The sequence below is a fragment of the Littorina saxatilis genome, linkage group LG17, assembly GCF_037325665.1.
Source record: "Littorina saxatilis isolate snail1 linkage group LG17, US_GU_Lsax_2.0, whole genome shotgun sequence".
Classification (NCBI taxonomy): Eukaryota; Metazoa; Mollusca; class Gastropoda; order Littorinimorpha; family Littorinidae; genus Littorina; species Littorina saxatilis.
Window position 1 is genome coordinate 52,845,198 of NC_090261.1, and position 16,853 is coordinate 52,862,050.

General features: G+C 41.3%; 1 protein-coding gene across 2 annotated transcripts in view; it reads left to right on the forward strand.

The window, feature by feature from the left end:
* The first annotated feature begins 357 nt into the window (after positions 1-357).
* LOC138953915 (eIF-2-alpha kinase GCN2-like) overlaps positions 358-16,853 on the forward strand; it is a 64,242-nt gene continuing 47,746 nt past the window's right edge. The window contains exons 1-14 of one of the 2 annotated variants that reach the window (XM_070325900.1): positions 358-645; positions 1,816-1,934; positions 2,576-2,678; positions 4,033-4,206; positions 4,663-4,755; positions 5,320-5,444; positions 5,630-5,766; positions 7,095-7,261; positions 7,637-7,747; positions 10,604-10,756; positions 11,977-12,041; positions 14,099-14,231; positions 14,669-14,769; positions 16,658-16,779. In XM_070325900.1, the coding sequence (XP_070182001.1) occupies positions 538-645; positions 1,816-1,934; positions 2,576-2,678; positions 4,033-4,206; positions 4,663-4,755; positions 5,320-5,444; positions 5,630-5,766; positions 7,095-7,261; positions 7,637-7,747; positions 10,604-10,756; positions 11,977-12,041; positions 14,099-14,231; positions 14,669-14,769; positions 16,658-16,779 (1,711 nt within the window). In that variant the 5' untranslated portion in view covers positions 358-537. The remainder of the gene's footprint in view (positions 646-1,815; positions 1,935-2,575; positions 2,679-4,032; positions 4,207-4,662; positions 4,756-5,319; positions 5,445-5,629; positions 5,767-7,094; positions 7,262-7,636; positions 7,748-10,603; positions 10,757-11,976; positions 12,042-14,098; positions 14,232-14,668; positions 14,770-16,657; positions 16,780-16,853) is intronic. The other variant, XM_070325901.1, reaches the window with a different exon arrangement.

Genomic DNA, 16,853 nt, shown 5'->3' on the forward strand with positions numbered 1-16,853 from the left:
AGTATATATCGAGGGGGAAATATGTACACAGGCAAAAGATGAAATCGTGACACCGGACTTCCGAGGCCCTGCCGCGGACGGTGTGCAGTCAGTGTGTGTGTGTGCCAGAGTGTGCCACGGTGTGTGTCTGTGTGTTTGCCAGTGTGCGTGTGTTCGCCGCGGTCTCAGTGTCTGTCTGTCTGTCTGTCTGCCTGCCTGCCTGCCTGCCTTTCGATCGGTCTGTCTCTCTTGTTTGTGTTGAAGTTCTGTACGCGATTTGTTGCTGGAAGTGCGATTTCTTAGCCTTGCATCATCAAAACATTGGTTTTTGGCCAATCAAAATTCGTTCCTGACTTCGGCGCGGGGATTGCGGGAAACAGGAAATAGCAACGTTGTTGACAGATCCAAAAGTTTGCGTGCGTGGAGGCTGCCTCCCTCGTACGCAAAAACTGAAAGAATTCAACATGTAGGCATAAAAGAAGCTGACATTTGAATGAAAGTTGTTAGTTGTGGTAAAGCTTTCTCAAATGATCAGCTTTTCCAGTGTTAAAAAAAGAAATGGCGTCAGAGAGTGCTAACCGAGAGCGTCAAGAAGACGAGCTGCAAGTTTTGCAGTCAATCTATCCCTATGATGTGGAAGATTTGAGGATCAAGGCGGCTTGGAATGTGAGTTTCATGACAAAACATACAGTGCATTGATTGGATTAGTATTGCAGTTCCTGCTTGGTAGCCGTTGGTAGATGGTATCATCTCGCATCCAGTATGGTGCAAAACTGCAAAACCGTCTTTTTAGTTAATTGTTTATTTAATCTTTCTGTCTCTATTTTTGTCTCTGCACGTTGCAGCTCTAGACAAAAATAGAGACAGAAAGATTTGGTACACGTACATCCTTAAACGTATAGTTGTCCTGCATTAAGTTTTTATTGATTCATGAACAGTCAACGCAAGTCTTCTGATTGACAATGACAATTTGTATGTCTGACATATATTTTACTAGATTAAACTTAAAGGTGTATGCATCAGTTGTTATGGCAGATATTAGAAGATAGTGTCCATTGAGCCTTGGAAAAGAACCTAGACAATGAACAGTTATATAGTGTAACTGACTAACATGGCTCTGCTTTGGCCTCATTGGACCCAATACATATGTTGCTGTTGAGCGTATCCTCATTAACACTGGTGAGGTCACTTGGCAGAGAGAAGGGTACTCTTGTCATCTAAATGAAGGGATTGTGTGCATTACCATTTTCATTCATCCTGCATATTGACACTGACAGCTGTACTCTATATCTTTGGAGGAAGAAAATGCATCCCAGTAAAGGGATGCGCGGGGCAGCTATGTGATTGTGAAGAATTAACCACAGAAAACACAACTGCTTACTTTTGCTGAACAGCTAAGATTCAAAACAATAACTCGCCTGTACAATGCCATAAGACAAAGTAAAGTGCTCAGCAGCCCTGAAAGTCCATCAAATGGTGTGCTCGCCTTTGGCTAGTGATTCTGAAAATTAACTACCTAGAGAGCAAACTTTACTAGCCAAACCAACAATTTGTTTCAGCAACTTTACTCGCATTTGGCGAGTAGATGAACATTTCTACTCGCCAGTTACATGTTTCTACTCGCCATGGCGAGTAAAATACTCGCCACTTTCAGGCCTGCTTAGTGATACATCCGGATTAAAACGGTGGGCATGAACATTGGATACTTTTGTCTATAAACTGCAAAATTCAATTGTTCTGTTAAAGTCCTATAATTGCTGGCAGACAACTTTTTACTCGAAATATGATTTTCCCTTAATAGTGTTCATATTGTTGTGCGTTTCTTGCTGTGTGCAGGCATGGCAGCCAGTGAAGATGAAGCTGAAGCTGTACCCCCAGGAGTCGCAGGGACCTCATACTGAGGTCTTTTCTCAAGTGGAAATGATTGTCACCTGCTCCGCAAGATACCCTGACGAGTGAGTGTGTCAATCATATTCAGTGATCATCATTTGTGATTTACATTTTTTAAGTCAAATCTAAGAAAGCAGAACAATGGTGACTGCGCATTAGAGCTAGAAATATTGCTGGCAGTATTGTTTGGTCCTTTTATTAAAATCTAAGAGAAAGATATATTATAACTATAAGCATCATCTGTCCTGATGCCAGTTATATCATTTTTGCTAATCTTTGATGTAAAATTGTAAGGTTTGCAACTTCAAGGGATGAAGTTTGTCAACTTTTTTCTTCTTAATTGAACTTGAATGAAGTAGCTTGTGGGAATTTCATTAAGAGCAAATACGGGGTTACTTGCTTGCAATGATTGATTTGCACTTTTTTTTGTGCCTTTGAGTTTGAGCGTCAGACAGATGCAAAGAGTAGAAAGCGAGAGAGAGAGAGAAAAAAAAATGGGATAGACGCTCTATACAGTTCTATAACACACATGCATCAGCGTTAAGACCTGGGGGTGTATGAGGGGTTAATGGGATGAGCAGAACATTGCTGATTGAATGAGCATTGTGTAAAGTAGCCCACCTAAACTACAGTCTATTCTTGAAAGTCATGACTTTTTTCGCTCATTGTCATTGACTGAGACGTAAAGATGTCATGACTTTTTCAGCATACCTACGATAGAGCTGCTGAACCCTAAGAATGTGCCAGAGAAGAAACTGCCTGTGCTGAAGGAGGAGCTGACAAAAATGTCCAAACAGTTGGTGGGAGAGGTGTGTATAATTTATGTTTTACAGTATATTGTTTTATAAAATATATTAGGCCTTTATTGTAGAATATAATTGTCTGGTTACAAAGGGGAACACAGGTCGCAGTGAGAAGCTAAGACAGGGTTGGCAGTAACTTGTCCTAGTATTCACATCAAAAGCCTGAGTAGATTGTTCTTGAGGCTGCACACAATGTTTTTGATAAACAAAGACACAGTGTATACTGAAGTCCTCAAATTGACATCTCATCCGTTAGGCAACAAGTTACTGCAATGATGCAAAAACATTGACTGAGAGATAAAACCAGTGAGTTCAAATAAGACCCTCTTTACACCGTCCGTACATATATCAAGCTCTAACTTGACAGAGAGGAAGATTGGCTGACCAAAAAAAGGTTGACACTGCTAACATAGTTGGACAGAAGCTTACTGCAAACCCACTATGATGTGCATTGCTTAATTGATTAACTGATCAACACACGACATGTGAATCACAGACGGTGTGTGAGACACAACTGACAGAGACAGAAACATCACTGAGTCAGGGGAGATAACAGGTGTAGACTTGAAATACATGAAATAAACACGTTATGGATTGAAATGTCTGCACAGGATTGTATTCAAATCTTCATATATGCTGTTGATACTCTTGTTTGAGGTGTTTTATGTTCAGCATATATATGGCCTTCATTTTGGGGGTGCTCAAAGATGATCTTGGACCACACTGGTGGACCACCCAGTGTGCGTTTTTCTTACCAACAGCCAACACTGAGCGTTGTCTGTCTTGTGCTTGCTTTGTGTTAGTGATATATATACAGTATTTCCACATTTATAGCGTACCATTTTTGCTGATGCTTGATTTGATGTAGCTAGCAAAGGTCAATTATGTGGTTCTAACAAAGAACCTAATTGCTTAATTGGCAGGACGGGCGCAGTGGCGTGGTGGTAAGACGTCAGCCTCCTAATCGGGAGGTCGTGAGTTCGAATCCTGGTCGCTGACGCCTGGTGGGTTAAGAGTGGAGATTTTTCCGATCTCCCAGGTCAACTTATGTGCAGACCTGCTAGTGACTTAACCCCATTCGTGTGTACACGCAAGCACAAGACCAAGTGCGCACGGAAAAGATCCTGTAATCCATGTCCGAGTTCGGTGGGTTATAGAAACATGAAAATACCCAGCATGCCTCCCCCGAAATCAGCGTATGCTGCCCGAATGGCGCGGTAAAAACGGTCATACATGTAAAAATCCACTCGTGCTAAAAACATGAGTGAATGTGGGAGTCTAAGCCCATGAACGAAGAAGAAGAAGGAGCTTAATTGGCAGGTGTTCTGTACTGGAACTACTAGCGTTGAGTCTGTTTCAGGTGATGGTCATGGAGCTTGTGGAGAAGGTGAGGGAGTTTCTGCACAGCTATAACAAACCGCCGTCCAAGTCTTTCTACGAGCAGATGTTGGACAAACAGAGGAGGGAGGAGAACGAACGCGCCCAGAGACGGCGAGAACAACAGGAGAGGGAGCAGCATGCCAGGGAGGTAGAGGTGAGTGTAAATTAATGATGATTATGCTACTGGGGAACTCCCATTTTAACAGCAACACTTCCACAAATCTGAGAAAGCTGGGTCTTAAAAGGAGAGAGTGGTGAATTCTATTTCTAATAAAAATGAACACAGGCTATGAACAGACAATCTGAAAAGCATAGGTCTTTGAAAAGGGGGTCCTAATACATGAATCCCTACACTTTTTGGAACCAAAGGCTTAGCACAATTCAAGATACCGGTTAGTAATGAAATGTGTTCAATCGGCTTTTGGATCTTGATTTGTTACGTCAGATTTCTGTCATTTTGATTTTCATCGCCAAGAGTGCATCTAATTCCGCTGTGACTGAACGGTTATGGGACTATCTTTAACTTATACTTTTAAAGAAAGACAGTTGCTCAAATGTATGTGGTTTACAATGAACAAATAACTGAGAGTGTCCTGTGCTTGTTTTTAAGCTGCGTCAGATTGACGAGATGAAGCGACGGCGACAACAAGAGCTGAGGGAAGGAAGACAGGAGTCCAGGACCAGAAGGTCCAGCACAAGACAGGTAGATAGATTGAGATTAAATCTCCTGGGGGAATTTTCCTATAGTTACTCCCCTTCCTACTCCTGTCCCTTGTCAAGAGCACAAGATTGTATTCACCCCAATGTGTTAAAAAAAAGAAAGGAAAACAGCTTGGCAAAGCAGCAATCGCTCACTCTTCAGTCCTTTTTCTCTCAATCATTTGTATCCACGCCCCCACACAAACCAAACAATACAGTCCTCTAAGTCCTAAACACGCCCACACACATGATGTAGAAGTAAAAATGAGAAGTACATTGGCCAATTTCTGATTTCAGTATATAAAAAAAAGAAAGGTAAGAACCTGTTGCTAAAACAGTGGGTGCTTGCATATGCACATATGCAGTAACTATATAAGTAATTGTCTTTATGAATAGTTCGTGGTATTGCAGGGTAGGGACAAATTTAAAGCAACAGTTGTATTTGGATTCGGGTAGAGATATGGTTTAACTGTTTTGGTATTATAAGGTTTCACTTTAGAAACCCAATTTCTTGAGTGGCAGTTGTGTATGATTTATAAGTGTCCATTGAAACACCTGTGTTATACAGTATGAGGAAGACGGGGAGTCTCGCGGATCTCCCAGCTCAGGTTCCGTGGTCCTTGGCTCCTCCCCGACCCCTGTTGCGTCTTCCACTCCTTATGGTCCTTCTACCCCCACCACACGCAGGCACAGGTGAGTACGATGTGGGGGGTTTTCTGACCCTTTTCGCATGTACAAAAAAAAAACAGTTGGTGATAAGTAGACAATTGCTTCAGTTGAGTATATCTGCCGCAGCTTTCATGTCATAATGTATGATGGTTTGTATTCAGGATTGTGTCCAGTATTGAACAGCACTGTGATTTTGTTGACGGTTGCAGACGTACCAGTACACCACGCCAAGATTCAGAATCTGACGACCAAGACACGGGGAAGGGCAAAGACCCTGGCATCTGTGTCCTCGTCTTCAAAAAGGGCAATGAAGATTGGCGGGTCACTCTTGGCAAGCCAGAAGAATGTAAGTGTGACCCTGTTAGCAGTGAAACATATGAATTGGCGTGAGACGACCTGTGACACTGCGGTTGTACTTGTAACAATGTTCATTTTGATACACTTTTACTTTGATCAAATAAAATGTTGGTATCTGTGGTTTTCTTGTGAACTGAAGTGATTTCTTTAAAGATATGTACACGCATTGGGTATTACTTCACTATGGCAGCTCTCTTTACCCAGGGAGAAAGCAGTCTGAATTTCCATGAGGGAAACCTCCGAAGGCCATATGACCTTACCTCACCACACCTTACCTTACCTTACCTTACCTTACCTTATCTTACCTCACCACACCTTACCTCACCACACCTTACCTTATCTTACTTTACCTTATACCTCACCACACCTTACCTCACCACACCTTACCTTATCTTACTTTACCTTACCTCACCACACCTTACCTTACCTTACCTTACCTTACCTTACCTTACCCATAGACCAAATAGCCTGGACCGCCAACTCGTCACGTGACCCTTCGAGGTTACGACGCTCGACTTTCAGGGGCGCTTAGCGTCCGGTTTGAAAGGCCAGCGATTCGAAGACAGTGAAAAGAAAGCACGCTCCAGTTATTTGTGACAATGGGAGGTGACAATGAACTGGATTTTCCAAAACTCCAAACTAAACGTAACAAAACTCATCGAAAAACATGTTCCATATGCACTTTAGCTGAGTTTATTTTAGCATTTTCAGAACTTACCTCGGCAACTTCGTCCATGTTTACAATCGACACCGGATATGACATCCCCCTGATTTCTGAAAGGCCATGTAAGCGTAAGTTCCTAAATGCGAGAGGCCGCTACCTCGTAATAGAGAGAAAGAGCGGAGAGAGAGCTAGTTGGCGGTCCAGTCCAGGATAAATGGTCTATGCCTTACCGTACCACACTTTACCGTACCTTACCACACCTTACCTCACATGGGTATGACTTCACTATGGCAGCTCTCTTTACCCAGGGAGAAAGCAGTCTGAATTTCCATGAGGGAAACCTCCGAAGGCTATATGACCTTACCTCACCTTACCTTACCTTACCTCACCACACCTTACCTTACCTTACCTTACCTTACCTCACCACACCTTACCTTACCTCACCACACCTTACCTTACCACACCTTACCTTCCTTACCTCACCACACCTTACCTTAGCTTACCTTACCTCACCACACCTTACCTTACCCTACCTTACTTTACCTTACCTTACCGTACCACACTTTACCGTACCTTACCTCACATGACCTTACCTTGAAATCTGTGATGCTCAGAGTGAAAAGAAAAACAAGAACTGTATGTATGATGTATAGGTCAAAGCAGTGGAGGCAGTACAGTGTACTATGGACTGGAGGAGAAACAGGGGAGACAGGTGACCATCACAGAGTGGGTGTACCAGTGGAGGATTGTGGCCAAGAAAGCACACGTCAGGGCAGCAGACCTGGATGAGGACTCCGAGGGCAAAAAATATCTGGAAAAGGTGGGTCTGCTAGTTTTTAAATACTATTAGTGAGATTTATTTGGAAGAAATAAATATGATTCTCGTGTTGTAAATTAAACAATATCTGTGTTCCAACACTCTCAGATCCTCTTATTTCTTAGAGAGCCTCAGCAAGTAAATTTTAATATTCTCTGTGAAATTTGTGTGTGGAGTAATATTGATTTATTTAATACCATCAGTGACGTAGATTGCAAAAAAATGTAGAAAATATAGAATATTTCATGCCAGAAGAAATCTTTCCAACTGACATTACAGTTATCAGCTCCAACATTGTACTTCTCATTGTATTATTAATTTTGTAATACCTGTCAAAAAGAAGAGATAGCATACCTGTTGATTTGGACTTTGTTGCAGGTTGTTAACATAGAGAGAGAAGCCCGCCAGCTGTTTCCACTGGAGCATCCCAACATCATCAGGTACATGGCCTTCAGGCACCAACGCGAGCCTGGCAAAATCACTGTCCATGTGAGTTAAGTGTTCATACTGGGTATGTTCAGTGTCATGTGAAAACACATTTCAGAAGTATTTGTTTAGCAGTATCCTAGTGTCACAATTGCTAAGGAACGGCTTCTTACAAGTGATGGGATGGTTGTGTGTCTGAAAAGCCTTTTCAGATTTGTTTGGTGTTGAAATGGATCATCTTCTGAAACAATGGGTTGTGTTTTTCTTTTTACTTTCAAGGAGAAAGATGGCTCCTTTTTTTTTTTTTACTTTTATACCGGAAGGTGGGTTAGGTTAGTTAGATAAAAAGTAAACTAGTCCTATTAAAAAGACTTGTCTGTTAGTGTTGATACAATAGATCATGTCACACTGCTGAGCAGGCTCCAGACCTTGTATGGCATCTCTGGTCCAGCGCTGGCATGGTTTGAGTCCTACCTTACGGACAGAACTCAGGCTGTGCTTGTCGATGGCCAGAGATCAGCCCCAGCCCCCCTTGTTTTCGGTGTCCCTCAAGGCTCTGTACTTGGCCCCGTCCTCTTCATTATGTATACCAAACCCTTGTCTGCCCTCATTCAAAATCATTCCGTTTCAAACCAGTCTTTTGCTGATGATACCCAGTTGTATAAGCCTAGTTCCCCCGCTGAGACACATGCCGCCATCCAGACCATTCAGACCTGTATCTTAGATGTTAAGTCATGGATGGTAGAAAATAAGTTAAAACTAAATGATGATAAGACAGAGGCACTTCTGTGCATGAAAAAGTCCACTAAGTTCCCAAATTCTCAACCTTCGTCTGTCCAAGTAGGCAATACCGACATCTCTTTCTCTTCTTCAGCTAGAAACCTCGGCTTCACCATCTCCTCAGACATGACACTCAACAAGCACATCTCCAACATCTGTAGGTCCGCATACTTTGAACTCCGCAAGATCGCAATCATCCGCCATACTCTGTCCGTTCAAACTACAAACACTCTAGTCTGCTCTCTTGTTCTTTCTAAACTTGACTACTGTAACTCTCTTCTCTCTGGCTGTCCACTCTACCTCCTGCACAAACTACAGAAAGTTCAAAATTCTGCAGCACGCCTGATCCTCAAAGCACGAAAAAAAGATCATGTCACACCACTTCGCCGCACACTCCACTGGTTACCCATCCAAGCCCGCATTGAATACAAACTGTCCACTCTCTGCTTTCACTTCTTCTCTGCCTCGTCTCCTGCTTATTTCTCTGAACTTCTCACTGTATACACTCCTGCTAGACAACTCCGCTCCTCTTCTGATAGCCGCACCCTAGTCATCCCACACACAAAATCAAAAGCATATGGACAACGCACTTTTGCATTTTGCGCATCTACTCAATGGAACTCTCTCCCCTCTCACATTCGCCACTCTCAGTCACTACAGTCATTCAAGCGAGCACTCAAAACTCACCTCTTCCTGAAACACAACTCCTAAAGTCGCAACATTTTGCCATCCTGTTCTGTAACGGTTCCATCTCTATTCAGCTTGTTATTTTTGTCTTTTGTTTTAAATTATTATAAATATAATTTTTCACTGCAGTAGTCCTTTAACTTTAACCCTTAGCTGTAGGCTAGATATGCACAAGTCATGTCGGTGCCACATAATGCTGACACACATGTTCCTGTGCATAGTTTATGGATAACGTGTAGTTGGGAAGTTAAGAGTAGAAATAATTAGTATTTAGTGTAGGAGGAGGGTTGGGGGTGGGTAGGGAGGGGGTGGGTATGGTTTACTTTGAGCAGGTCGGTTTCAGTTTTAATAAACAATTTTAGAGAATTGTGTATCTTATATTTGAGTCTTTCGTGTTTTAGACATTGATGCATTTAATAGTTTTAACGAGTTGCCTTTTGTTTTATCATTCTGGTGTTTATCTAGATGTGCTGTGTATCTTATAAGAAGTTCTTAAAAGTTCGAAGTTATTTTAGCATATAGGTTTTTTTTATGGTCTTAACAGTTAAACATGTATTACGTTATCATTAAGATTCATGCTTTGTTAGCACTAAGCAGTTGTTTTAATCAGTCTGGTTTTCTCTTGTTTTCATCTTATGAACATTCTAAATGTTAGACTAACTTATTGTCTTGTACAGAATAACAACTGTGTGAATGGTGCTATACTGAATGAAAGAGTGTGACATGAAGTTCTTGTACATCATTGTAAAGAGTGTGAATGACGTTTTAGTTTAGATGTCAAGCGCTTAGAGCAAGCCTTTTTGAGTCACTTGAGAAAAAGTGACTCTATGTAATCGGTCAGTGTTAGTCTGTCCGGCCGGCCGGACGGCCGGCCGTAGACACCACCTTAACGTTGGACTTTTCTCGGAAACTATCAAAGCGATCGGGCTCATATTTTGTTTAGTCGTGACCTCCAATGACCTCTACACTTTAACGATGGTTTCGTTGACCTTTGACCTTTTTCAAGGTCACAGGTCAGCGTCAAAGGAAAAATTAGACATTTTATATCTTTGACAAAGTTCATCGGATGTTATTGAAACTTTGTAGGATTATTCTTTACATCAAAGTATTTACATCTGTAGCCTTTTACGAACGTTATCAGAAAAACAAGGGAGATAACTAGCCTTTTCTGTTCGGCAACACACAACTTAACGTTGGGCTTTTCTCGGAAACTATAAAAGTGACCGGGCTCAAATTTTATGTGAACGTGACTCATTGTGTTGTGAATAGCAATTTCTTCCTGTCCATCTGATGCCTCATATAATATTCAGAACTGCGAAAGTGACTCGATCGAGCGTTTGCTCTTCTTGTTAACGAAAGTTTTTGATTTAGCGCTATATAAATGTTCTTCTTATTATTATTATTATTATTAAATGCATTCTTGAAAGCAACAGGTTTCTTGTGTATCTTCAGGTGATGTCCGAGAACTGCGGAGGAAGGAATTTAGGTTTGAATCTATGCAATCGTGTGTCAGTTCCCACGGCCACACTTCGCCATTACACTGAGGGGGTGCTGAAAGCTCTGCAGTATCTGCACAGTCAGTTCGTAGTGCACAGGCTTTTCAGGGTGAGTTTTACTCTTTCTTTGCTTTCTTACTTTGTTTTCTTTTCACCATATCAATCAATCAATCAATATGAGGCTTATATCGCGCGTATTCCGTGGGTACAGTTCTAAGCGCAGGGATTTATTTTTATTTTTTTATTTTTTATATTTTTTATGCAATTTATATCGCGCACATATTCAAGGCGCAGGGATTTATTTATGCCGTGTGAGATGGAATTTTTTTTTACACAATACATCACGCATTCACATCGGCCAGCAGATCGCAGCCATTTCGGCGCATATCCTACTTTTCACAGCCTATTATTCCAAGTCACACGGGTATTTTGGTGGACATTTTTATCTATGCCTATACAATTTTGCCAGGAAAGACCCTTTTGTCAATCGTGGGATCTTTAACGTGCACACCCCAATGTAGTGTACACGAAGGGACCTCGGTTTTTCGTCTCATCCGAAAGACTAGAACTTGAACCCACCACCTAGGTTAGGAAGGGGGGAGAAAATTGCTAACGCCCTGACCCAGGGTCGAACTCGCTTCCGAGCGCAAGTGCGTTACCACTCGGCCACCCAGTCCTATATACCTATAGAGGGTAAGGTTTTGACTCATTTTATGTCACTTTATTTGAGACATTGGTGCATTTGGGTGTGCCTGACCCTGGGGTTCTGACAATCTGATTCGTAGTCCGTGTGCCAGAAGATAATGAATGTCTCAAGCAACGTATGGTCTTCGTGGATTTGAAATATGGATGAGCCGTTTTGATGTACTAAAGCTTACAGTTTTCATCAGCCTAGCTTGCAAACTTAAGCTTAAGTAATCAGATTGCAGTAGATGTGACCATGTATATTAGTAGGACTGTGACTGGGCATAACGTTATCATGCCTTTTTTGCACAGTCAGTAGCCCAGCTTTTCACTTGGATGAAGCAGCTTAAATTTCCTAGCAATGGGATAATAAAATAAAAAAGTAAAGCAATAATCGGCTTACTGGAATAACTGGGACAGAGATGGACGGTCATGTAATCATGAGCAGTATACCACAAGTCACTGTTACGTCATTTTTATTTGTGGTTAAAAGGATTTCAGTAAAGTGTTACTTACTGGAAATCAAAAAATATTTTTCAAGTATGTTTTGGAGGCTTTGCTGTGTATTTGTAGAAAGATTAGGAAAGGAAGAGGTAAATCAGTGTAATACACATCTAACATTTTTTTTAATTGATTGCTTTTCAGGCCTCATGCGTTTTTATTGACAGCAAAGACAAAACACGTGTTGCTGGATATTCCATCGATAAAAGGTGTGTACTCCATGTGTAGCTTGTGACAGTTGATTTAATTTCTGCTTTACTACATGCATTTTTGCATCGGCGTTGTTCATTTCAATGTCTTAAACATGTACAGTTTCACATGTTGTGGATAAGAACACCAACATTTCATGTAGTACTCACAGCACAAAGCATGTATAATTATCATGACAGATGTATATGCAAATGAGGGAGACTGAATTGTGCGTTATTGAGTAACATGAAAGTACAATGTATTGACAAAATATTGGTATCAAAATATCAGCAAAGGGAATGATATTGCCAGAATGTTTCGCCATCAGAGGTAATGTCAGACCTGTTTACCCCCCCAAATGAAAATCAGGAATGCAGCTGGTACTTTTCCGTAATTTGAGGCATCTTTGAGTAATCTTTTTTATCAACCATAAACCAGCTCGAAAACGATTAAACGACACGTTTATTCGCGCGCTACCATGCAAAACAAGTACAAAATTGATAACCTTGTTTAACAGTATTGTACAGTACTACACACACAGAAGCTCGATGACACACACACACAAACACACGACACCTGATATATAATATGCAAGTTAACTAAGACAAGTTTACTTTAGGCCTATCTAAAAAAAACCACCCCACAGTATTCAGGGGCGGAGCAAGAGAGCTAGAGGGGGGGGGGGGGGGGTACAACCTGGGGTCCAGGGGTTGGGGGGGTCTGGTTGAAGAATTTTAGCTATTTTATTAACAATTTGTAGCGAGCCTTGATTTTAAACATGATAAATTGGTGTCAGCAGCCACTCATTATTTCTTTTAAAGTTAGTATTAAAGAATGGCAATTTAGCTCCCGACAACAACAACAATTTCACAGACAGAAAATGTCTTTAGTTTTTTCCCACAGACTAAATTTTTGTTTTGTTTTTTTGCTTTTTTGACAGCAAGGGGGAGGGGGGTCCGGAACCCCTGTAACATCCCCCCCACCCCCACCCCTCCGCCCTTGGAATATTTACAGTCACTTGAAGATGCATGTGAACAAAACCACCTTACATTCGGTCACATCAGACATCCTGCATTAAAACCAGTCATAATAACTCTCTCCAGAAGCTACCTTTAATTTTGGAGGACCGATTCGTTTATTTCATTTAAACATTTTTTTGTAAGTTTTTCGATTCAAAGAACTGTGATCTTTGCTGTATTGGAGAAATATTAATGGAGATCAGATTTAGACTCAGAAAGACTTGAATTTCGGCAACAGCCAAGTAACTGATGAGCGCGACCATAGACCCAGGCCCTACATCTATGTCTCTGGCGCGACTGACCGTAGTGAGAGATCGGTTCGCAGGTCTGAGAGATTCTGTGGAAGTAGAGAGTCAAATAAACTCGATGCGAAGCAGGCTCATGTTTTGCCAAACATAATTTCGTGGTTTTGTTTGTTTCCATGTTCATTTGTGTACTGCATTTTGTTAAAACTAATGCTGCGTCTAACCTCGGGACACGTGCCGCGACGTGACTCGTAACTGACTAGCTTTGTTGTTGCACTGATCTCAAGTTGATCACCAACATGAATGTGGTTCGCTCTTCTTAAACTTCACCAGACACCGCCACTTGACTTAATAGTTTTGCCGATATTTCTGTACAACTTTCGCTTTTTTGGTTGGCATTTCGTCCCCACAGAGATCGGCCCTATATTATTACCCTTCGGACCAATGTCGATCTCAAATCTACGGAATCCGACAAATACCTTGCTGTGCACATGCGCAGAAAAGGCTGTTTCGGTCAGCCTTGAAATCACAGTCCTGGTGACTACCACAATTTCGACTTCGAATTTTCACGCACGAAAAAAGGTTCTCTCGACCGGAATTTCCGGAATTTTCGGTAGTATTCCGTAATATAGACCCCAAATCCGTAATAATTCCGGACAATCCGGGAGGGTAAACAGGTCTGTAATGTGCAGTGTCCTTTTGTGTTTTCTCTTGTGTTTTAAAAAACATTTTCAGCAGAGGGAATGCTGTTGCCAGAATATTTCTCCATCAGAGGTAATGTGCAGTGTGAGGATTTGAAGAGTGTGTGTGCAGGTTGAGAGACATGTACCGTGACATTGTGGGTGGCAACGCAGACAGGAAAGGTGTGATGTTTGAAGACTCCACAGACAAAATGCCCCCCACTCTAGCCAGCCGCAGTGCTCGGAAAGGGGATATTTACCAGCTGGTGAGAAAAACGTACACATTCTTTTGTTCTCCTTGCATTCACATCTTTGGGGTTGTTTGTTTTTTTAGGTTAGTGTACCCTTGCTTTGCACTTGCAGTGCCATTTACTATAGAGAAGGTGACTCTATTATCCAAATGGGACGATTACATGTACAACTAGTTTCAATCAGCTTAACATATATGCAGCCATATTCTGTCTTCAGGGGATTCACATCTTATGAAAGCTAGTTAAGTGAAGCAAGAAGAAGAGGTCTGGATGTTTTATGGTGTCCAAAGTAGAATCCAGTTGACTATTCAGTCCTATTGAAAAGAAAACAGAATAAAAATAACAAAACTGATGCCTTACACACATCTTTTTTATTTTTGGAACATCAGATTTGGAAAGAATTTATTGATTTGACATCCTACTAATGAGATGTATGATGATGGTTTTCTCAGGGAGTGACAGTGCTGGCACTAGCCATGGGTGACTACATCACTGACACTGTCCCACAGATTCCCACTGACCTGCCCCTTCCTCTCGCAGACTTTCTTGACAAGTAAGTATCAAGGATTAGATTGTATGCAGATCGCAATAAGAATGCTTTTACCGTCAATCTATAACACATAAAATAGCCCACCAGGAGAGGGTGCACATCTCAGCAAGATGTCTACCCCAGTCTCATCCCGGAAGTATACATGGTTGCTTTCATTTGCTGAATTATAGATTGCGGAAACCCATTAACAGTGTCATTTGTCATGAGTGTGATTCATTTTGAGAGCAATGAGGCTGGTATTTGGGCAGCAAGGCTTATGATCAGAAGTTGGAACTTTCAGTCAGGACCAAGGGCACTAAGTGCTATGACGCTTCTCCTTGGATGCTATTGGTCTTGACTGTTGTAACGTTTGAATGAGAATAGCTGTTGAGACTTGAATATGGGGTAAAAAGCAGTGAATTCATGTTTTTTGATGTGCAGTATGCAGCTGATATACATACTTGGAGTAGGTTAGGTCTGTCCTGCAAGGTAGAAATACTTGTACATTTTAAAGGAGATTCAATGTTGAATACACAAATTGGAAGGAATTGGTATTAGATATGGGTTGTTAGACTGGTTTATTGATTATTTCACAGATAGAAAACAGGCTGTTGTGGTAAAAGGTAGTCAGTCCCCATATTTGAAAATCCAAGCTGGTGTCCCACAAGGATCGGTCCTTGGACCTTTGCTCCTTGTTATTTATATTAATGATATCGTTTGTGATATTGAAGCAATTATAAAACTGTTTGCTGACGATACAAGCCTGTATCTTTGTTTACAAAGTGATGATATTGGTGCTGAAATTCTGAATTCTAACTTGGTTAAGATACATGATTGGGCAGCTAAATGGAAAGTCAAATTCAACCCTGTGAAGCCCGAGTTATTGAACTTCACCAGGAAAAGAAATCCTGCTTTTCATGACTTAAATTTTGATAACACAATTCTGCACGATTCATTTACTCATAAACATCTGGGTGTTGTCTTGCAAAACGACTGTAAATGGGAAGCACATGTTCAATCCATTATTGCGACATGCAGACCTCTAGTAGCGTGATTGAGATCGTTCAAATATAGGCTTAGTCGGAAAAGTCTGGAAATTATTTATAAGACCTTCATAATGCCTTTGTTTGATTATGCTGATACACTATGGGATAATTGCACTAATGCCATAGCAGAAGAACTTGAAAATTTACATTTGGACGCCATTAGAACGAAAGTCATTTTGAAAATATTAATATATATTTAAAACTGTTCAGGAATTCATCAGACGTACTGGCCGGTTTGGAAATAATTAGACAAACACAGATTCTCTCTCTCTCTCTCTCTCTCTCTCTCTCTCTCTCTCTCTCTCTCTCTCTCTCTCTCTCTCTCTCTCTCTCTCTCTCTCTCTCTCTCTAGTCTCTCTCTCTAGTCTCTCTCTCTCTCTCTCTCTCTCTATCTCTCTCTCTCTCTATCTCTCTATTCCACCTCTTCCTCCCCCCCCCCCCCCCTTAAGCCTCCCCTCCCCCGGTCTGAATACTTGTCCCCAAATATTTGTTCTTAATTTGTTTAATCACCGATTATTATCCTTTACGCATTCTTCTGGTTAGATGTGTATGTGTGTTTACTTTGTTTTCTTTGGTGTTTTCTCACCTTCTTTTCGTCTTTTCTTTTCTCTCCTAAATTTGGTAAATATTTTGAGTAAAATTTACGGATTGTTTTTATTTACTGTGTAAGGGCTTGTCTGCCATGTTCTTATTGTAAATGTGTTTGAAGACACCACCATAAGCCGTAGGCTTGTTGTTGTCTTCACCCTATGTCGATGTACATTTCCTGAACATGTAAATATGAATAAACATTCAACAAAACAAAAAACAAAAATGTTGAAGTGATGATGATAGTTTATGAGCACTACACAGCATGTTGATTACAGGTGTTTAATGAGAGATGAGCAGGCAAGATGGACAAGCAGCCAGCTGCTGGAGCACACCTTTGTCAAGGACTCTCTCTCCCCTTCTCTGTCCTCCTCCTCTTGTCCCGCTAAACATGGACAAGGTACAGTATTTGTGGAACAGACAATGTTTGGTCAAAGTCAAATTTAAGGGGCTTACTGTCCGTCAGGTCTAAGT